Here is a 17,460-nt window from a genome sequence, read left to right as displayed (position 1 = left end):
AGCAGTAATATTGGTGTCCAGCCAATCTATCTAACATCTGATCAATGAAAGGCAGTGGAAAGTGATCTTTTCTGGTTGCTTTGTTCAGTTTACGATAATCTATACAAATCTTCCAACCAGTTACGGTACGCGTTGGGATAAGTTCATTATTGTCATTCTTCACCACTGTAATCCCTCCTTTCTTAGGGACTACCTGAACTGGACTTACCCAACTACTATCTGAAATGGGATAGATCACCCCAGCATCTAACCACTTCAAGATCTCCTTCCTTACCACCTCTTTCATTGCTGGATTCAATCAACGTTGTGCTTCAATGGGGGGCTTACTGTCATCTTCCATCAAGATCTTGTGCATAACTGTGGATGGACTTATTCCCTGAATATCTGCCAACGTCCATCCAATTGCCAACTTATGGGTTCTCAACACCCGTAACAGTTTTTCCATCTCCTCATATGGTACCTGGCTAATACAACCAGGTCGCCTTAAAGACTTAGAAGTTGATTCAAATCGATTGGTCGATGTTTTTCTTAAAAAACACGACATATTGATTAAGGATTAACACAAACTAAGTCCTATCCTGGATATAACCAGGTCCTAAAACTTAGAAATTGATTCAAATTGATTAATCAGTGTTTTTCTTAAAAAGCACAAGACATTAGTCAAAGAATTAACGCTAACTAAGTTTTCAAAATAACGTCCTGGACATAACCAGGTCCTAAAACTTAGAAGTTGATTCAAATTGATTAATCAGTGTTTTTCTTAAAAAGAACAAGACATTAGTCAAAGAATTAACGCGTACTAAGTTTTCAAAATAATGTCCTGGACATAACCAGGTCCTAAAACTTAGAAGTTGATTCAAATTGATTAATTAGTGTTTTTCTTAAAAAGCACAAGATATTAGTCAAAGAATTAACGAAAACTATGTTTTTAAAGCGAGGTCTAGGATTCAACCAGGATTTGTCTTCAAAATTGGATCAAGATTGGTTAATATGTTTTTCCCAGAAAAATATAAGAGTATCAATCATGGCACCATGAAAGAGAAAAGAAAACTAAGGTGCATAGAATCAAAAATTGACCAAAACCAAATGTCTCGAGGTGAAAAAACCTCATACAAAGTTACAAAAAAAGTATATATATATATATATGTAAAAAGAAAAAATGTAAGGCCCTAGGCTCCACCGGGCTGCACCATGGAGGTCGCCGTCTCGCCCTCCTGCTCAGCCACTGTGGAGGTCTCCCTAGTCTCAGAAGGCGCCTCTTGCTGGAGGCGAGCTTTGAACCCTTCCCGGAAGTCCTCCCAGTCCGCTCCTAAAAAGGAGAAGTCGCCGTTCGAGTTGAAGACCCAACAATGGTAGAGCATGTCCTCCATGGCGGAGCTGGAAGCTGCCTTCTCCGCTGCCAAGGCGACCTTGGCCTCCTCGACTCCAATCTTCGCAGAGTCCGACTCGGCCACCGCGACAGCAAGGGCGGCCTTGGTAGCCTCGACCTCTTGAAGCTTAGGACGGGCTGCGTCCAACTCAGCCCGCGCGGCCGCCAAGGCATCCTTGGTATCTTTTTCCTGCTGTTGGGCCACTTGCAGGGCGGCCAAGGTCGTTTGATGGGTGGCCAAAACCACCTGGTGCTCGCCCCTCATGTCCTCGAGCCGAGCCTTAGACCTGGATATGCTCCGGTGAAGAGCCAGAGCGCCCTACAAAACAAAGAGGCAACTGCCTTAGAAAAGAAAGAGAGACAAGACAAAGCATGGTAACTAAAGTATAAAAGAACAAAGCCAGCTTACCGTTAGAGCCATTCCCAGTGAAGACTCCATCACGCTCTCCGGGCTCCTTATCTCGATTTCCCGCAGGTCCCTTTCGGTGGCCCCATAGCAGTGGTCGACGGTGTAAGTCTCTGTCTTGTACACCGTCCCCCGAAAGGCGTCAGGAATTTTCTCCAGGGCCTGGGGGTCCACCGGAATGCGCACCTCGGTGGCGGCAGCTGCCAAAGTCTCGGGCTCCATCTCCATATCCCGAACAGGGTGAGGGCTCGTGGAGGGGGCAGGGGCATCTTCTCCATTGCTGCAGGAGGTAGAGGTTCCTTAGCCAGGGCAGCTGGGGTCTGGTATTTTCCCTTTGCAGGGGACTTGGTTGGTGTCCCAGCAGCCTTCTTTGCCACCCGGAGCTTCTTCACCATGGGCCCAGAGGTCCCAGCGGAGAAGTTCCCTCCGGTGAACCTAGCTCGTAAATCCTTGTTCCCAGGTTGAGACATCTCTTCTGGAAAAACAAAGGCAACATTAGTATACAAGTTAGCATTTATGCAAGAACAACAAGGATAAAGAGAAAACAGAATTCAAAAACATATATCACAAGGGATCCTACCCCCCGAGCTAGAAGAGGAATCTATGGTCACGACCATCGGCCCCGAAGCTTCTGCGGGGGAATCTAAGACAATGACTTCGCGGGCTGGCACGGGTTCTGAGTCCAAGACTGGCTCAGGACTAGACTCTTCTACGTACTGCCTAAGACCCAGAGCTACGATACCCTCCCGAAGCGAGGGCCATGACCGAAGGTTGGTCCCATACTCCTCAAATAAGGCTGACCTAAAGGCTAGGGTGTTGTCTACGACTACGGTACCCCTAGGGCGGCTACTTTCGTAATCCAGCACAAGCCGGTTGACACAATGGAGCAGGGTGATGTCAAGGTCTGGGTCACTTTGATGGCGTTGGACGGGCTGGTTGGGATTGAACCTAGCTAGCCGGGGGTCTGCGGTGGCCCTATCTAAGCCCCTAAATAGATATGGGTAACCTTAGCCGGAGGGGCCGGCTGCTGCCCCGGACTGGGCCCTCTCCATGTTAGCTTCTTGGGCGGCCTCCCGCGCCCTCTTTCGCCTCACGAGGGGCACCTCTTCCTCGTCTCCTCCCTCGGGCTCCTCCTCAAGAATGGGCCTCATCTCGCGAGCTGGGGGAGGCCCCCGCGGTCTCTTCAGGTTCAAAGTTTGGCCCGGGGAGATCAGTTTGCATGCCAGCATCGTCTCATCTGTCACGAGTTGGCGATAGTCCTTTTCACTGGGGGGGAGACCCGCCAGCGTCTCATACTGACTCGCGAAAATGGTTGCAGAATTATTCTAAGTAAAGAATGGATAAAGGGGGGGGGGGGGGGGGGCTAATCAATACTTGACTTACGAGCTAAGATTAAAAGGTACTTACGAGGACGGTTGAAGTAGTGCAGTTCGCAGTTTCGAAACCCCTTGGACATAATGAACTGGTCTTTGAAGTCGTTGGGGGTGGCTGGGCAGCTCAATGACCGCAGCTGTGTTTGGGAAACGGGTCAGGTAGTAGAACCCGTCGCCTCGCCCCCGCTGCTCCGGGCTGGCCTTGAGGAAGAAAAAATATAAGATATCTGCCGGAGTGGGGACCTCCCACTCCTGTTTCAAGAACAGATATCTCAACCCCACCAACAAACGGTAGGAGTTGGGGGGGGGGGGGGGGGAGCTGGAAAGGGGCCAACTTCACGTAATTGAGGAAGTCGGCGAAATATTGGTCCAGCGGGAGGAAGGCCCCATCCTTGAAGTGCTCGTCACTCCAAGCCGCATACTCCTCGTTGAGCGACGCGCAGCTCCGCTCGCCTTCTGCGGGAGGTTGGGCGATCAGGGCGCCCTTCCCCAGCTCGATGTTGTGGGAAAGGAATATTTTATTCACTTTCCCCTGGTCGGTGATCTTCGAGACGATCCTCTCGGCCTCGAAAAAAGCATCGAGCGCCACCTCGAGCTCCCGCTCCACGGCCGGCCCAAAAACGGGGATTGAGGAGTCTGTCATCACCTCCTTTACTTTGGACTGTTGGGAGGATGAGCTGCCTGCGGTCTTCTTGGGAGCGTTCTTCTTGGGTCCCATCTGGTCGCCTAGCGAACAAAAGAAGAAATTTCAGAAAGGGCGACCTAAGCATAAGAAAGAATCTGAAGGAGTGTTTCCTTTGCACGGGCTGAGGTAACCTCAACCCATGGAGAGTGAGACCACGCAGTTCTATGAACACGAGCCTGTACTCCCAATAGATCCCCGATTACTCGGAATTCGTGTGTCAGGAGGGTCAGGATAAAAGTTTGCCTTGGAAGGGAAGTTTCAGTAGGCAAGAGGTGAAAAACCGCCTGTGAAGCGTGTCCCCTAAGCTACTCGTTTTTTCACCCAAAATGCTGGATATTTTGAACAAGCATACCCAAAAATCTACCCAGAAGGTTTCCCCAGAAAATGCACCCTATGAGCCATGCTCCTAAATGGTTTTCTTCTACAAGCGACACCCTAAGCTAAAAGCCTACACATTCCATACCCATAAAAAACCAACAAAACCTTGCATGCAGCTACAGGAACTATTTACCTAAGCTTCAGTGAAAAGAAAATTTAAAGTGTGCACAGTTAGAAAACTTACGAAGTATTTTGCTGTGGGAGGGATGAAGGGGTCGTCTGGGTTGGGGCCTCAACGAAGTGGCTGGTTCCAAAACCTCAAAGGAACCCTTGCGCTTGATCTTCTGGAATGCTGGGAGCGGTAACCGGAAGAGAAAGAGGGTTTTTTGAGGATGAGAAAAGAGAAGAAGAAGGGAAATTCAGAAAATTTTCAAATAAATAGGTGGCCCATGCGTAAGGTGGCCACCCCTTTTATATACGTGAAAGGTCATGAGAGGAGGGTCGTTGGATCGCCCTGATGTGGGATCCGAGGCTCTCCATTCGAAAGGCGAAACGGCGGCTGAGTATAGACTAGGCCATTTAATGCGGTTCTAGGATGACGTACCGTCACCAACCACGATGTTCCACGTATTCGGCGCCTGCGTAAAAGGTGGAATATGGAGAGTCCATGGAGAAGCCTAAAAGCCCCTACTATGGCCCTAAACGACGGCGTGTACCACGAGCAAGGGCTTGGGGGGCAAATGTACGTCCTGATTGTCCACGGGCTATTAGCGAGTTGAGATATGGCCTAATTATATCAGCCACGTGGATACCACATGACCGGAGTTGCTGTCGCCAGGTCCTACCTCTTTAGCTCGAGGTAACCAAAGGTTCGCCAAGATTATTTAAGGGCCGAGACGGGAAGATAAAGACCGCAGGTCAGAAAGGCGTCCAACTTGGGGTACGGGCTGGAGGTGGAAGCCGTGACCCCTTATAATGTCAACCACACAATGTAAACGTGCATATATCAGACATCATGTGTCTGATATATCCCTGAATTCTCGGACACGCAGCATGAACATGCGTATTCAGGCACCCGCGACTGGGTTGGGCCGTGCGGCCCATTACCCCCCTTACCTGTTGATTAGACCACACTTCATTTGTCAGGTTTTAGGAATTAATCATGAATGTCATAGAAGTGACATGATGGGTAAGGGGGTCACGGGATGACCCCCCTTACCAACTCCCAGGTGCCCTCTCCTATAAATATGGAGACCCTGGGAGTTGCAAATGGTTGGATTATATTATGTAAGGAAATACCCTGTAAATAATACCAGACATATAGCAATAATATTGGCTGGTGGATTAGAATGATTTTAACATTTGAACCACCTAAAAACGTAGTTGTGTCATCAGTCCATTTTAAGATCATTTATCTATTTCGGTTCATTATTAAGCACTAATCTCTTTCTCTTATTTTCTTAATTACCTGTTGGCAAAGAACCGCGTCGACAAGTATGATTACCGCTATCTTGGATTATGCAAAATCAAAATTATAAAACTACATTAGAAAATAGTACAACTTAATTATGCAAAAAACTATGACATATTTTATAAATTATACATTTATATGGGAAATAAAAAGTCATATATTTAAAAAAAAAAAGTCATAGAAACATTAATAAAATGAAACTCCAATATAAATAGTTTGTAGCAAAAAAAGTTGTATACAGTGTAAATTCCTCTATTAATTGATACGAGTTTAATGCGTAGAAGTCCAATTGTCAAATATGCCAATTAATTATGGGCTAATTTGATATTTGACACTAAGAATATTTGAAAGTATTGTGGTCTTAAAAAAAAATAGTGCATATACAGCAGTTTGATCGTTCTCTCACCCATGCACATGTGAGAGCACAGTCTCAGAAGACTCAAACACACTAGAGTGTGATTATTAATACCCTTTCTAATAAATTAAATTTCTTCAAATATATTGTCTTGATAAATTGACAATAAATATCCTTTATTAAGAATTAAGAAATGATAAAAATCGATTTTAGCTCATCTCCAAAACATCTAATATATCGATTATATATTAATCAATTCATCACTTTCAGAATATATGTTATTTACAATTTTAATTTTATAAGCATGAAAATTGAATATTGTGATTTTACTAAATGACTTTATATGTAATGAGATATTTTACTTTAAATTTTAAGTTATTTATGGCACCAACTGTACGGTCTTAAACTTGCCTTTTCAACAGTTTTATGACACCAAAATCGATCAACTATGATAACCAATTTTCACAAACCTGAAAACTACTCCAACAATACTTTTCTCTGTCCCTTAGAAATGCATACTATTTAAATGTTTATGAAGCAACATTTTTCCAAAAAAAAAAAAGAAAAAAAAAACATAGATAAAACCAAAGATTGATTCAATGTGAGATTTTTGGTATTTTTGGAGAAAAAACTTATAATGTTACAAAGAGTAAATATCAAACATAGACTTTCTAAATTATTAATTATTATATATTGAAAAAATACTAATTTGATCTTTGTATTTTCCCCGATTACGAAATCAACCTCTATATTTTATCAAATGACAATGGAGACCAATATTTTGCAAAATGAATCAAAATAATACATTGAATCTCATTTTGATCAAAATCATGATAGATGATTCTCCTTTATCATCAAAAACATTAAAATGATAAATAATTTCTCAATAATTTGATGAGATAATTTATTTAACATTCTCAAAATTATAAAACTTGTATCAATTAAATATATAATCCCAAATAATCAATATGAGTGCTTCAACAATACATAACTATACTATATACATAGGCATAATATTAATTAATCCAATTAATCACAATGACAAAATATCACATTGGATCAATTATTTCTAGTTTTGTTGTATTCCTTTTTTGTGGAAGTAGAAACTATTAATTAAAATAGAAGAGTCAGATCCTAAATTCATTGATATATGTATATACTTGGTCATTTAAGCAGAAGACCAAGACTTTAGCCGTAAGCCTTACGATGATAGACTTGGCCAAACCTCTTATATTTATTAAAATACATTGAAGGAAATTAAAGGTGGTTGGCATATATATGTGACAACTAGTCAAATTGGTAATAATTGAGCTTGCGCGACCTCAATGTAATAAATTTCTGTACCTGTCCTGATGTAGTGATATATAATGTTCTAATATTGACTATTAATGCACCATTAATTGTCATCGTAATTATTAAAAAATTACTATGGTATAATGTTCTAATAATGAAACATTTGTTGAATAATATTAGCAATTTAAATATAATCTTGTTTTTCTTTTCATTTTAACACCTGCTTATTTATCTATTCCTAGCTTATTTTTCTACTTAGGTTGATTATTATTAGCAAACGATAGAGTTGCCCATATGTCTTATATTTATTAAAAAACATTAAAAGACAAGTAGTCTAGCAAACTAAAACTAAAGTCACTTGGATTGTGTTCAAACGTGCTCCTCACTTTTTGATAACTCATAATCAAATAATTTCCCTTGACTCAGTTTCACCATAACTCTCTCGCTCATATTAAACCAATCAAATTGGTGCAATAATTGAGCAATTGACTTGACTAAACTCACATTGTTAATTCATGATCATATTGTCTTGACTAAATTTCACCACATAAGTCTCTCTCTCATATTCAATATATATAAGTGCTAGGTCAGTGTAAAAAATTTAAGTCTGAAAAACAATGGAAGAAAATCACCAATGAACTTCTACACCTGTCCTGATGTAGTAATATATAAATAATGTCCAAATTATCATAACGAGAGTCGAGACTTAGGGCCAGATATATATATATATATATATAGAACAATAAGTGATGCTATGAATACATCCATAATATCCTTTCATATATATATATATATCATATAACATCAGCTGCCAAAGATGCTTCAGTTGATATTTAGGTCTTCAGTGTGAAAGCATATATATATATATATATATATATTATAATGATCTAAGTATATAAAACATGTCAAGAAGTTTTACATATTATATATCAGTTTTTAGTCAAAGTTGTGTAAACTCAACATTAATTATTACTTGACTAATGACTCACAACTTGTTGAGAACGATGGACACTATATACTAATTAGTCAAGTAAATGGACACAAAATAAATTTTAAAAAAGTCCTCTGCCATGTAATTTTATCACTTATTTAATTACAAAGATATACTTTGACTCTAAACATTTCACGAAAGATATCTTTAAAATTAATTAAAAATATATATTTATTAGTTATATTAATATAAATTTAAATATTATAAAATTTCACTATTAAAATAGTATTTACTATATATTTCATAATTAATAATTATATTAATATAAATTTAAATGTTATAAAATATTATAATAATATATAATAATATAAATTTTTTATTTTTTATATATATTATAAGTTTTATTTTTTTATTATATATACATTATGCTAAAGCTGTAGTTCAAATTTAAAGCGATTCTATATATATATATATTAAATAAAATTACACAACTATAATGACATACAAATAAAAAAAATAATAAATTAAATATTCTTCCTGTTTATTCAGCTATAGTTTCTAATTCTAAGTTTGCCATAATTCTATTCGGTATCTTGGTGTATAATTTGGATGAATTTGTGGATGAAAATGGATTTGGTGGGATGCTTAATTCTTCATTTCCTTCCAACATCTGAATCACATCTTTCATAGTCGGACGATCTGTTGGGTGCCATTGAATGCACCGAAGTCCTACAATTGCAAGTTTTTTTGGAATCTTATCATCTCCTTCCTCACTATTGATATAGACTCGAAGATCTTCTCCTTCTTCTAAAAGATTAAAAATCCATTCTGGATAATAAATTTCATTCATGTTGTTATTTCTCCTGCCTCCAACAATTTCGAGTAACAACATTCCAAAACTATAAACATCTGACTTGTAGGACACATTTCCAAAGGTCCTAGAGAATACTTCAGGTGCAATATACCCTATGGTTCCTCTAGCTGTAGTCATCGACACTATGCTTTGATCCTTTGAACATAACTTGGCAAGACCAAAATCAGCAATCTTTGGTTTAAAATTGTGGTCTAACAAGATGTTTTGGGGCTTGATATCAAAATGAATGATCCGTTTATCGCAGTCTTGATGGAGATACTCGATTCCTTTAGCTGTACTTAAAGCAATGTCGAACAGTTTCTCCCAACTAAGTGAACAGTTTTCAGTGCCGGTTGACCTTCGTATTGATATGTACTTCTCTAGAGAATCGTTAGGTAAGAATTCGTAAACTAGAGCTCTTCTAAACCCATCAGCACAATAACCAACCAAACGAACCACATTGACATGGTGAATTTGACCTATTGTGGCTACTTCATTGATGAACTCTTCCCCATTTCCCTTTTCGATGTTGTTCAAAATCTTCACAGCGACGAGGACGTCATTGGAAAGCTTCCCTTTAAATACTATTCCATATGCTCCTTCTCCCAACTTGTCTTCAAAATCATTTGTGATATTCTTCACATCGGCATAGGTATATCTTGATGGCTTTAATGCTATGTAATCCTCCAGAAACTTTTCGATTCTTAATCCATTTTCTCTCTTCTGTTTTTCTATATGATAGACATAAAATGTTGCAAGGAACCCAAGTACGATTACAAATGATCCTGTAGTAAAACCTGTACATACAAATAGATTAGTAATAAAGGATTAACCAATATGATATTAATAAAGTAGTTGTAAAAACTAGTGATGGAGTTTATAGTACAAATAATGCTCACCTGCGGTCACCAATGAAAATTTTAACCCATGACCACCTGTAAAATTAATAATTCATTTTTTAAATATAAATAAATACACAAGATTGTTTTGCATCAATAATAAGAGAAAAACTAGGAATAATAAGGAGCTAGTAGTATTCATTGCTATACGTACCTTTCTTTGTTTCGTTGCAACATTCAGTTTCATTGTCCGAGTGAGGTTGGAATATTTCTAGTGTGGACCAGCCCAAGGTCACCGGAAGTTTAGATTGGAATATTGCTGATGGTACTGGTAAATTGTGAAACAACTTGCTGCACGAAACCATAACCCCCCACATGGTGTTGGATGATGTGATAGAGTCATAATCAATTGCACGAGCAATATATTTTGAGTCAGATAAACAAGGGATTGAAGGACCCTTTGTATGATTGATAGAGCATTTCAATATCATACTACTACGATAGAACTGGAAAGGAGAAGTTGAGAGATTGAGGAATTTCAAATTCTTTTTGGGGATGCAATACGGATTATATGCCTTCATACGCTGCAGTACATAGTAAATTTCTCTAAGATGTAATTTCAACCGAAGATTTGGGAGCTCAAGCATGGTTTGGTTGGAATGAGTACACGAGAGTTCGAAGCCAGGGTAGCCACAATGGGGTGGCTGCCTGCCTTTGAGTCTGAAAGGGAATCTGATTGGTGGACCCTTCTCTCCACATCTAGCAACTTTGCACTCTTCATAAGCATCTTGGCTGGCTCCTCTCTCAACCAGAAGTACTGTTATCAGAAAATATGAAATGATCTCGAGCTTTACGAAAGACACACCCATCTTTTACTCTCTGATATTCATGTGCTCGTAGAACTACTCTGGCACTTGCTCGGGTTTCTCAGCCAATATTTTATTTACATAGTCAAAGAACTAACTGCTGTGATATTCTCATGGTCAAAGTCGTGCAAGTGAACGCTAGCTAGCTTTGATTATTATATATTTTTGTGTGGACTGAACAAGAGAATTGAATGATAATTCATAATTGAATGAGATGGAAACTTCTTGGCAATATCGTAAGTCGCCCAAACTATTCAATGACAAAACGAAAACATATATTAAAACTGGTTTTTTGAGGTAAAATATTAACGCTTTCGCAATATTTTGTCTTTCGTTTTCCAACGTTTAGATAAATCAAAATAATTAGGTCTATATACTGTTCCATACTTTGATGTCAGAAAAGTCATGCTGAGCTAACTAGCTTTAGAAAGTCATAAATATTTAGTTGTAAGCCACCAATATTGACCTGAGAAGAGTATTGATGACTGAATGGACAGTATATTAACTTTTCAATATAATAAAGCTTCAGAACTTTTTGTCAAGCAGTGAGTTTTGAATGAAAAAAAAAAACAAAAAAACTTTCCCATTGATGATCATAATGTTGTGCAGACGATTATTGAAGCAGGAGGCTCTTTTACTTATATTTCAGGTCCTGACGTTGCTCCATGCGAGTATCTACGCAGCGAATATCAGACCTGTTTGTTCTTCCTCATGCGGGAGCTTCTCTAATATAAAATCTCCTTTCCGATTCACCACTGATCCCTCCAGCTGTGGAGATTTCAGGTACAATCTTTCTTGCGAGAACAACATTACAGTCTTAAACTTGCCTATTGGTTATATCCCCCCCACGCTATATCAAAGATACTACGTACTGGCGATCAACTATGACAACTATACGATTCGAGTTGTTGATCCCAATTTTCACAAACTTCATCAAAACTACTCATCCTTCTTCACCAACAATACTTTGTCCCTTGGAGACTTCAATTTATATGATACTTCTTATGCAGCAACAATTCTTTTAGACTTCAATTCTCGTGAGATGACGCGAGATATTGCCAAAACTTTAGTGTTGATTAGCTGTGAAAGAGTAGTGATGAATTCTTCTTATTATATCGATGCAGCTCCTTGCATATCAAGTCATTATAACAATGATAATAGCAGTTTCATTTATCCTTATTTTATATTGAATGCTAATGATATGAATCCTTCTGAGTTGGATGAGTCCTGCTTCACACATCAAGTGACTCTCATTGATGGTGAAAGCTTTCATGGATCCCAAGCCACCTGTTATGACATCAAGAAACAGTTATCTCGTGGGTTTCAGCTTTCATGGATTCGGAGTTTTGACAAAACAGGGACTGCAGGGTTTTGTGCCCTTAATGAAAAGTCCAACAAAGTCCGTTGTGAATATGGTCAACGATTTTGTGAGGGTATACATTTCCAGCAATAATTGAAAATGGTCTGAATATATATTTATATATATATATATATATATCTTACAATATTGATTGTTGCGATTTGTTATGATGCAGTGACGTTCGAAATACTTTTTCGCCAGGCTATGTTTTACACAAAATGTAAGGGCTTTATTCTTAATATTTACCTATATATATAAATACTGGAAAAAATTCTCTTATTGGAGCTTCATTTTAAGCTCTACAAGTTGGGTTTTCAACCCGTGAAAAGTTTTTGGTGCGACTTTTTTTTTATGATTGTGTATATTGTAGCTATTTAGAGTATTCTGCAAATTTTTAGAAAATTCCGAATAGTTTACAGTACCGAAAACTAGGTTCAAACATGTTGTTGCACGCATGACTAATTTTTTTTATGCGCGTGGAAAACATGTTTGAACCTAGTTTTCGATATTGTAAACTATTCAGAATTTTCTGAAAATTTGCAGGATGCTCTAAATAGCTACAATATATACGGTCATAAAAAAAAGTCACGCCGAAAACTGTTCACGGGTCAAGAAATACTAAGAGCCCTACCGGTAGGACTTAAAGTGAAGCCCTATAGAAGAATTGTCCTATAAATATATACTAGATAGAATCACACTTAATTTGCTTAGTTTTATTTATTTAATTTATTAATTATTTTTATTAAATTTATATTAATGTCATATAAATTTTGAAATAAATATTATATTTTTATTTATGTTTATGTTTGTTCTAATTTTTATATTTGGGAGTGACAACCAGAGATTATATATTATATGTTTAATGTAATATTAAATATTATATGTGGATTTTAAATTTAAATTTATTGCTAGTTTGTTAAAAAAGCAATTTGTTGCTAATTCGCAGTATATTATATTATATTATATGTTTAATATGATATTATTAAATTAAGTTTAAATTTAATTAAATTTTATTTAAGTTATAAAAAATATGATTTTATTATTTTTAAATAATTATTATTGTAAAATATCTCAAAAATATTATAATTTAATTTTTTTAATTATTTATTATTTTAAAATAATTATCATGGTAAAATATCTCAAAAATATCATATTTTAATTTGTTTAATTATTTATTATTTTTAAATTATTATCATTGTAAAATATTTAAAAAATATCCTATTTTAATTTTTTTAATAATTTATTTTATTTTATTTAAGTTTAAGTGTTTAGAAACTACAGTTAAATATAAGAATATTCTGTTAAATATAAGAATATTCTGTTAAAGTTAACCTAAAAAAAATAAAAAACTCTTAAAACCAAGAATTTTCGTTATCTACACACTTATTATATAGAAGAGATATATATAAGGGTTTTATTCTTCACTTTTACTTATATATATATATATATTTATACAAAGTATTGACTACAAGTCATGCATCATTTTTCTATTTTTAGCATTTGGATAGATATAATTCTAAATGTTTTTATATGACGGTGTACATTATAGCTATCTAGAATATCCGAAAAAATTTCAAGATATTTCGAATAAATTATGGTACCGAAAACATGGTCTAAACTGTCTGTGCACGCGTGCCTATTTTTTTATGTACGCATATAAAATTCGATAGTTTGAACCATGTTTTCGGCTTCGTAAACTATTCAGAATTTCTTGAAAATTTACAAGATATTCTAAATACCTACAATGTAATGATCATATAAAAAATTTGTGATTATATCTATTCAGGTGTCGAAAATAGAAAAAAGATGCACCTGTTGCAACAAAAATGGGTTGTAATCGCTACTTATATATATATACTAGATACAAGCAACGTGCAATATGCACGTTTGTTTAGTTTTATATATAGAATTTATTAATTATTTTTATTAAATTTATACTAATGTCATATAAATTTTAAATAAATATCATATTTTAATTAAATAATTTATTTATTTTTGTTTAAGTTTATGTTTGTTCTAGTTTTTTAATTTGAGAGTGACAACAATAGATTATATATTATATGCTTAACATAATATTAAATATTATACGTGAATTTTAAATTTAAGTTTCTTGTTAGTTTTTTTTTTTAAAAATAATTTATTGCTAATTGACAGTAAATTATATTATATGTTTAATATGATATTATTCTTATAAGTGAGTTTAAGTTTAAATAAATTTTATTTAAGTTATAAAATGTATGATTTTATTATTTTCAAATAATTATCATGCTAAAATATTTCAAAAATATCTTTTTTTTAATTTTTTATTATTTTTAAATAATTATCATTGTAAAATATCTTAAAAATATCTTATTTTAATTTGTTTAATTATTTATTATTTTTAAATAATTATCATTGTAAAATATCTCAAAAATATCATATTTTAATTTTTTTAATTATTTATTTTATTTTATTTAAGTTTAAGTGTTTACAAACTACAGTTAAATATAAAAATATTCTGTTAAATATGAGAATATTCCGTTAAAGTTAGTATTTAAAAAAATAAAAAACTATTAAAACTAAGAATTTTCGTTATCTAGACACTTATTATATAGAAGAGATATATATATGTTTTGTGGTACTTTTTTCCTAATCCTTTTTAGTTTCTTTGTTTCTATATGCAGACTACTTATATGAGAACGGACGTTACAAATACACTGGTAATAAGGTTACCTTTTCATTCAAAAAGTTTTTATATTCACAACTTTCACAAATATAAGATGCTAATTTATTGTTTTTATTTTACTTATTTGTCTCATATTTCAATAATTTTACTAGTGGGATTCTTGGGACCAAGAGCAATACCTGGATTTTTATTTTTTATTTGCCTATTGGTGTATAAATGGAGAAGACGACATTTATCAATGTACGATGGCATCGAAGATTTCCTCCAAAGTCATAACAACCTCATGCCTATAAGATATTCTTATCGAGACATTAGGAAGATGACCAAAGGATTTAAAGAGAAACTAGGTGAAGGAGGGTTTGGCACTGTGTATAAAGGACAACTTTCTAGTGGTCCCTTTGTTGCAGTCAAAATGTTGGAAAAATCCAAGACTAATGGGCAAGATTTCATCAATGAGGTTGCTACCATAGGTAGGATTCATCATGTGAATGTGGTGCGATTAATTGGGTTTTGTGTTGAAGGTGCAAGACAGGCTCTTATATATGATTTCATGTCAAATGGATCCCTAGAAAAATACATTTTTTCACGAGAAAAAATGTCTGTCTCTTTAAGTTATACCAAAGTGTTTGAGATCTCACTTGGAATAGCTCGCGGTATTGAGTATCTTCATCAGGGTTGTGACATGCAGATTCTTCATTTCGACATTAAGCCTCACAATATTCTACTTGATGAAAATTTTATTCCAAAAATTTCTGATTTTGGGCTAGCAAGATCATGTTCGTTGGATAATAGCTTAGTATCTTTAACAGTTGCAAGAGGAACCATAGGATATATAGCTCCGGAATTATTCTATAAAAATATTGGAAGAGTTTCGAACAAAGCTGATGTGTACAGTTTTGGTATGATGTTAATGGAAATGGCAAACCAACGAAAAAATGTGAATGCACTTACTAAAAACTCAAGCCATGTGTATATTCCTTTATTGATACACAAGCAATTCAATAAAGGAAATGACATAGAAGTGGATGAACATGTGACAGAAGAAGAATCAAAGACAATAAAAAAGATGGCCATAGTTGCGCTGTGGTGTATACAACTAAAGCCTTGTGATCGTCCTACAATGAGCCAAGCCATAGAAATGCTTGAAAGTAACTTAGAGTGCCTACAGGTGCCCCCAAATCTCCATCTATATCCTCAAGAGGCCGAGAGCAATAATAACGAAGATGCAGAGAACTCTTTCTCATTAACATTGTCTCAAGAGTATTCTACAGATGACAATTAATAGTTTACTTACACAAAACATAATAAGACTATTTATTATAAAACGTCTGAGCTTGTACGAGAAATTTGTTAATCAATTTCATGTCTAATTTGTTAAGCAATAATTGTTGTAGTGAATAAAAATAATAAAAAGAGAGGGCATATATTGTAATATATTTTATTTTCTTAAATCAATTGCTCATTATACTATATGCAATCTCATAAATTATATTTCACTTGAACAAGAAACAAAATGACAAAAATTTATTTAGAAGAATATAAAATGTGAAAATAGTTATTCAAGGTTGCATAGCAATACATTACACACGCATATGATGAAAATAGTAAAACATAATAATCCCACATCAAACAAAATTGGTACAACAAATGTTAACAATAATTTGATGATATATTATAAAATTTCACATCTCGTTTAATAACTATATATATAAATATAAATATTAGAGACGACATAGAGTCGCTCCGATAAAATAAAATCACTATTTCTTATTACTTTCTGGGGATGGAAGGTCTTGTTCTCGGGCATAGGCATAGCAGTCCTAAACTCCTTTTGAATAATCCATTTGGTCATAGTCCTTATGTTTATTATTTCTATAAACATAAGAAAGAGAATATATAATTAGATGTCCTATATTTATATACTTAAAATAAAAAAATTATATATACATAAATAAGGATAATCGATAGCATTAATACCTAATTACCACAAATAAATAATGATTTTGTTACTACTTTCTCAGTTTCTTTTATTAATTGTTAACTCTATAAAAAAATACGAGACCGCAAATAAACAATATTCCAACTACAAATATTAGGAGAAATAATATAATGAACTCAAATTGTGTATTGAATTTAGAAAAATATATATACCTACAGGAGCGGGGGCGGGCGGCAAAGGAGGGATGTTGAGATGACAGAATAAGAATAACAAATAAGAAGCGTAAGACCATCCATAGTTGCTGCCTCATCTTGATATTATTATGATTTTTTGCTAATTGCTTATACTATTGCCTTGTTTATCAATATATATATATATTTATATATATAAATGTATTTATAGAGAGAGAGGATTGAGATGAGAATGATGAAAACGACGTCGTCTGTCAATGCAGGAAATTCAGAGGAAATTAATGAAGCCATGGAGAGCCCATCGAATGAAGCTGTACACATGTCTGGTCGAATCTTACTTAGATTATCATCAAGTGTAGTGCTTACTTTTTTATTTTTTACATATATCTTAAATAATAATAATTTTAAACTGACATACTACGACTATTCACATATATAAATGAGTGGAGAACTAAAGGTTATCTTACTATATATATATATTATATAGTGAGTTTCTAAGTATGTGACAATTATGTATTTTCAGTTACAAGTGTTATTTAGTACTTT

At 35.1% G+C, this 17,460-nt stretch overlaps 2 protein-coding genes across 2 annotated transcripts; one reads left to right on the top strand and one right to left on the bottom strand.

Annotated features, from left to right (window-relative positions):
• Positions 1–8,626: 8,626 nt before the first annotated feature.
• On the bottom strand, positions 8,627–10,871 carry LOC133783410 (rust resistance kinase Lr10-like). Its single transcript, XM_062223036.1, has 3 exons — positions 10,108–10,871; positions 9,954–9,989; positions 8,627–9,851 (listed from the first exon to the last, which is right to left on the bottom strand). The coding sequence occupies exons 1-3, from the start codon at positions 10,760–10,762 to the stop codon at positions 8,743–8,745; spliced, it is 1,800 nt and encodes a 599-aa protein (XP_062079020.1). The 5' UTR covers positions 10,763–10,871; the 3' UTR covers positions 8,627–8,742.
• On the top strand, positions 10,872–16,208 carry LOC133783408 (LEAF RUST 10 DISEASE-RESISTANCE LOCUS RECEPTOR-LIKE PROTEIN KINASE-like 2.1). The gene is made up of 4 exons (XM_062223034.1): positions 10,872–12,192; positions 12,295–12,339; positions 14,783–14,818; positions 14,937–16,208. The coding sequence occupies exons 1-4, from the start codon at positions 11,316–11,318 to the stop codon at positions 16,064–16,066; spliced, it is 2,088 nt and encodes a 695-aa protein (XP_062079018.1). The 5' UTR covers positions 10,872–11,315; the 3' UTR covers positions 16,067–16,208.
• Positions 16,209–17,460: the final 1,252 nt, after the last annotated feature.

This window comes from Humulus lupulus, chromosome 6 (genome assembly GCF_963169125.1).
Source record: "Humulus lupulus chromosome 6, drHumLupu1.1, whole genome shotgun sequence".
NCBI lineage: Eukaryota > Viridiplantae > Streptophyta > Magnoliopsida > Rosales > Cannabaceae > Humulus > Humulus lupulus.
This window is presented reverse-complemented; position numbering and strand designations above follow the sequence as displayed.

Excerpts from the sequence above, each read along its gene's own strand:
- LOC133783408 (XM_062223034.1), top strand. The coding sequence starts at position 11,316 with ATGAAAAAAAAAAACAAAAAAACTTTCCCATTGATGATCATAATGTTG. Across the intron at positions 12,193-12,294 it reads TGGTCAACGATTTTGTGAGG|TGACGTTCGAAATACTTTTT; the intron begins GTATACATTTCC and ends GTTATGATGCAG. Across the intron at positions 12,340-14,782 it reads GGCTATGTTTTACACAAAAT|ACTACTTATATGAGAACGGA; the intron begins GTAAGGGCTTTA and ends TTCTATATGCAG.
- LOC133783410 (XM_062223036.1), bottom strand. The coding sequence starts at position 10,762 with ATGGGTGTGTCTTTCGTAAAGCTCGAGATCATTTCATATTTTCTGATA. Across the intron at positions 9,990-10,107 it reads TTGCAACGAAACAAAGAAAG|GTGGTCATGGGTTAAAATTT; the intron begins GTACGTATAGCA and ends TTAATTTTACAG. Across the intron at positions 9,852-9,953 it reads ATTTTCATTGGTGACCGCAG|GTTTTACTACAGGATCATTT; the intron begins GTGAGCATTATT and ends TTGTATGTACAG.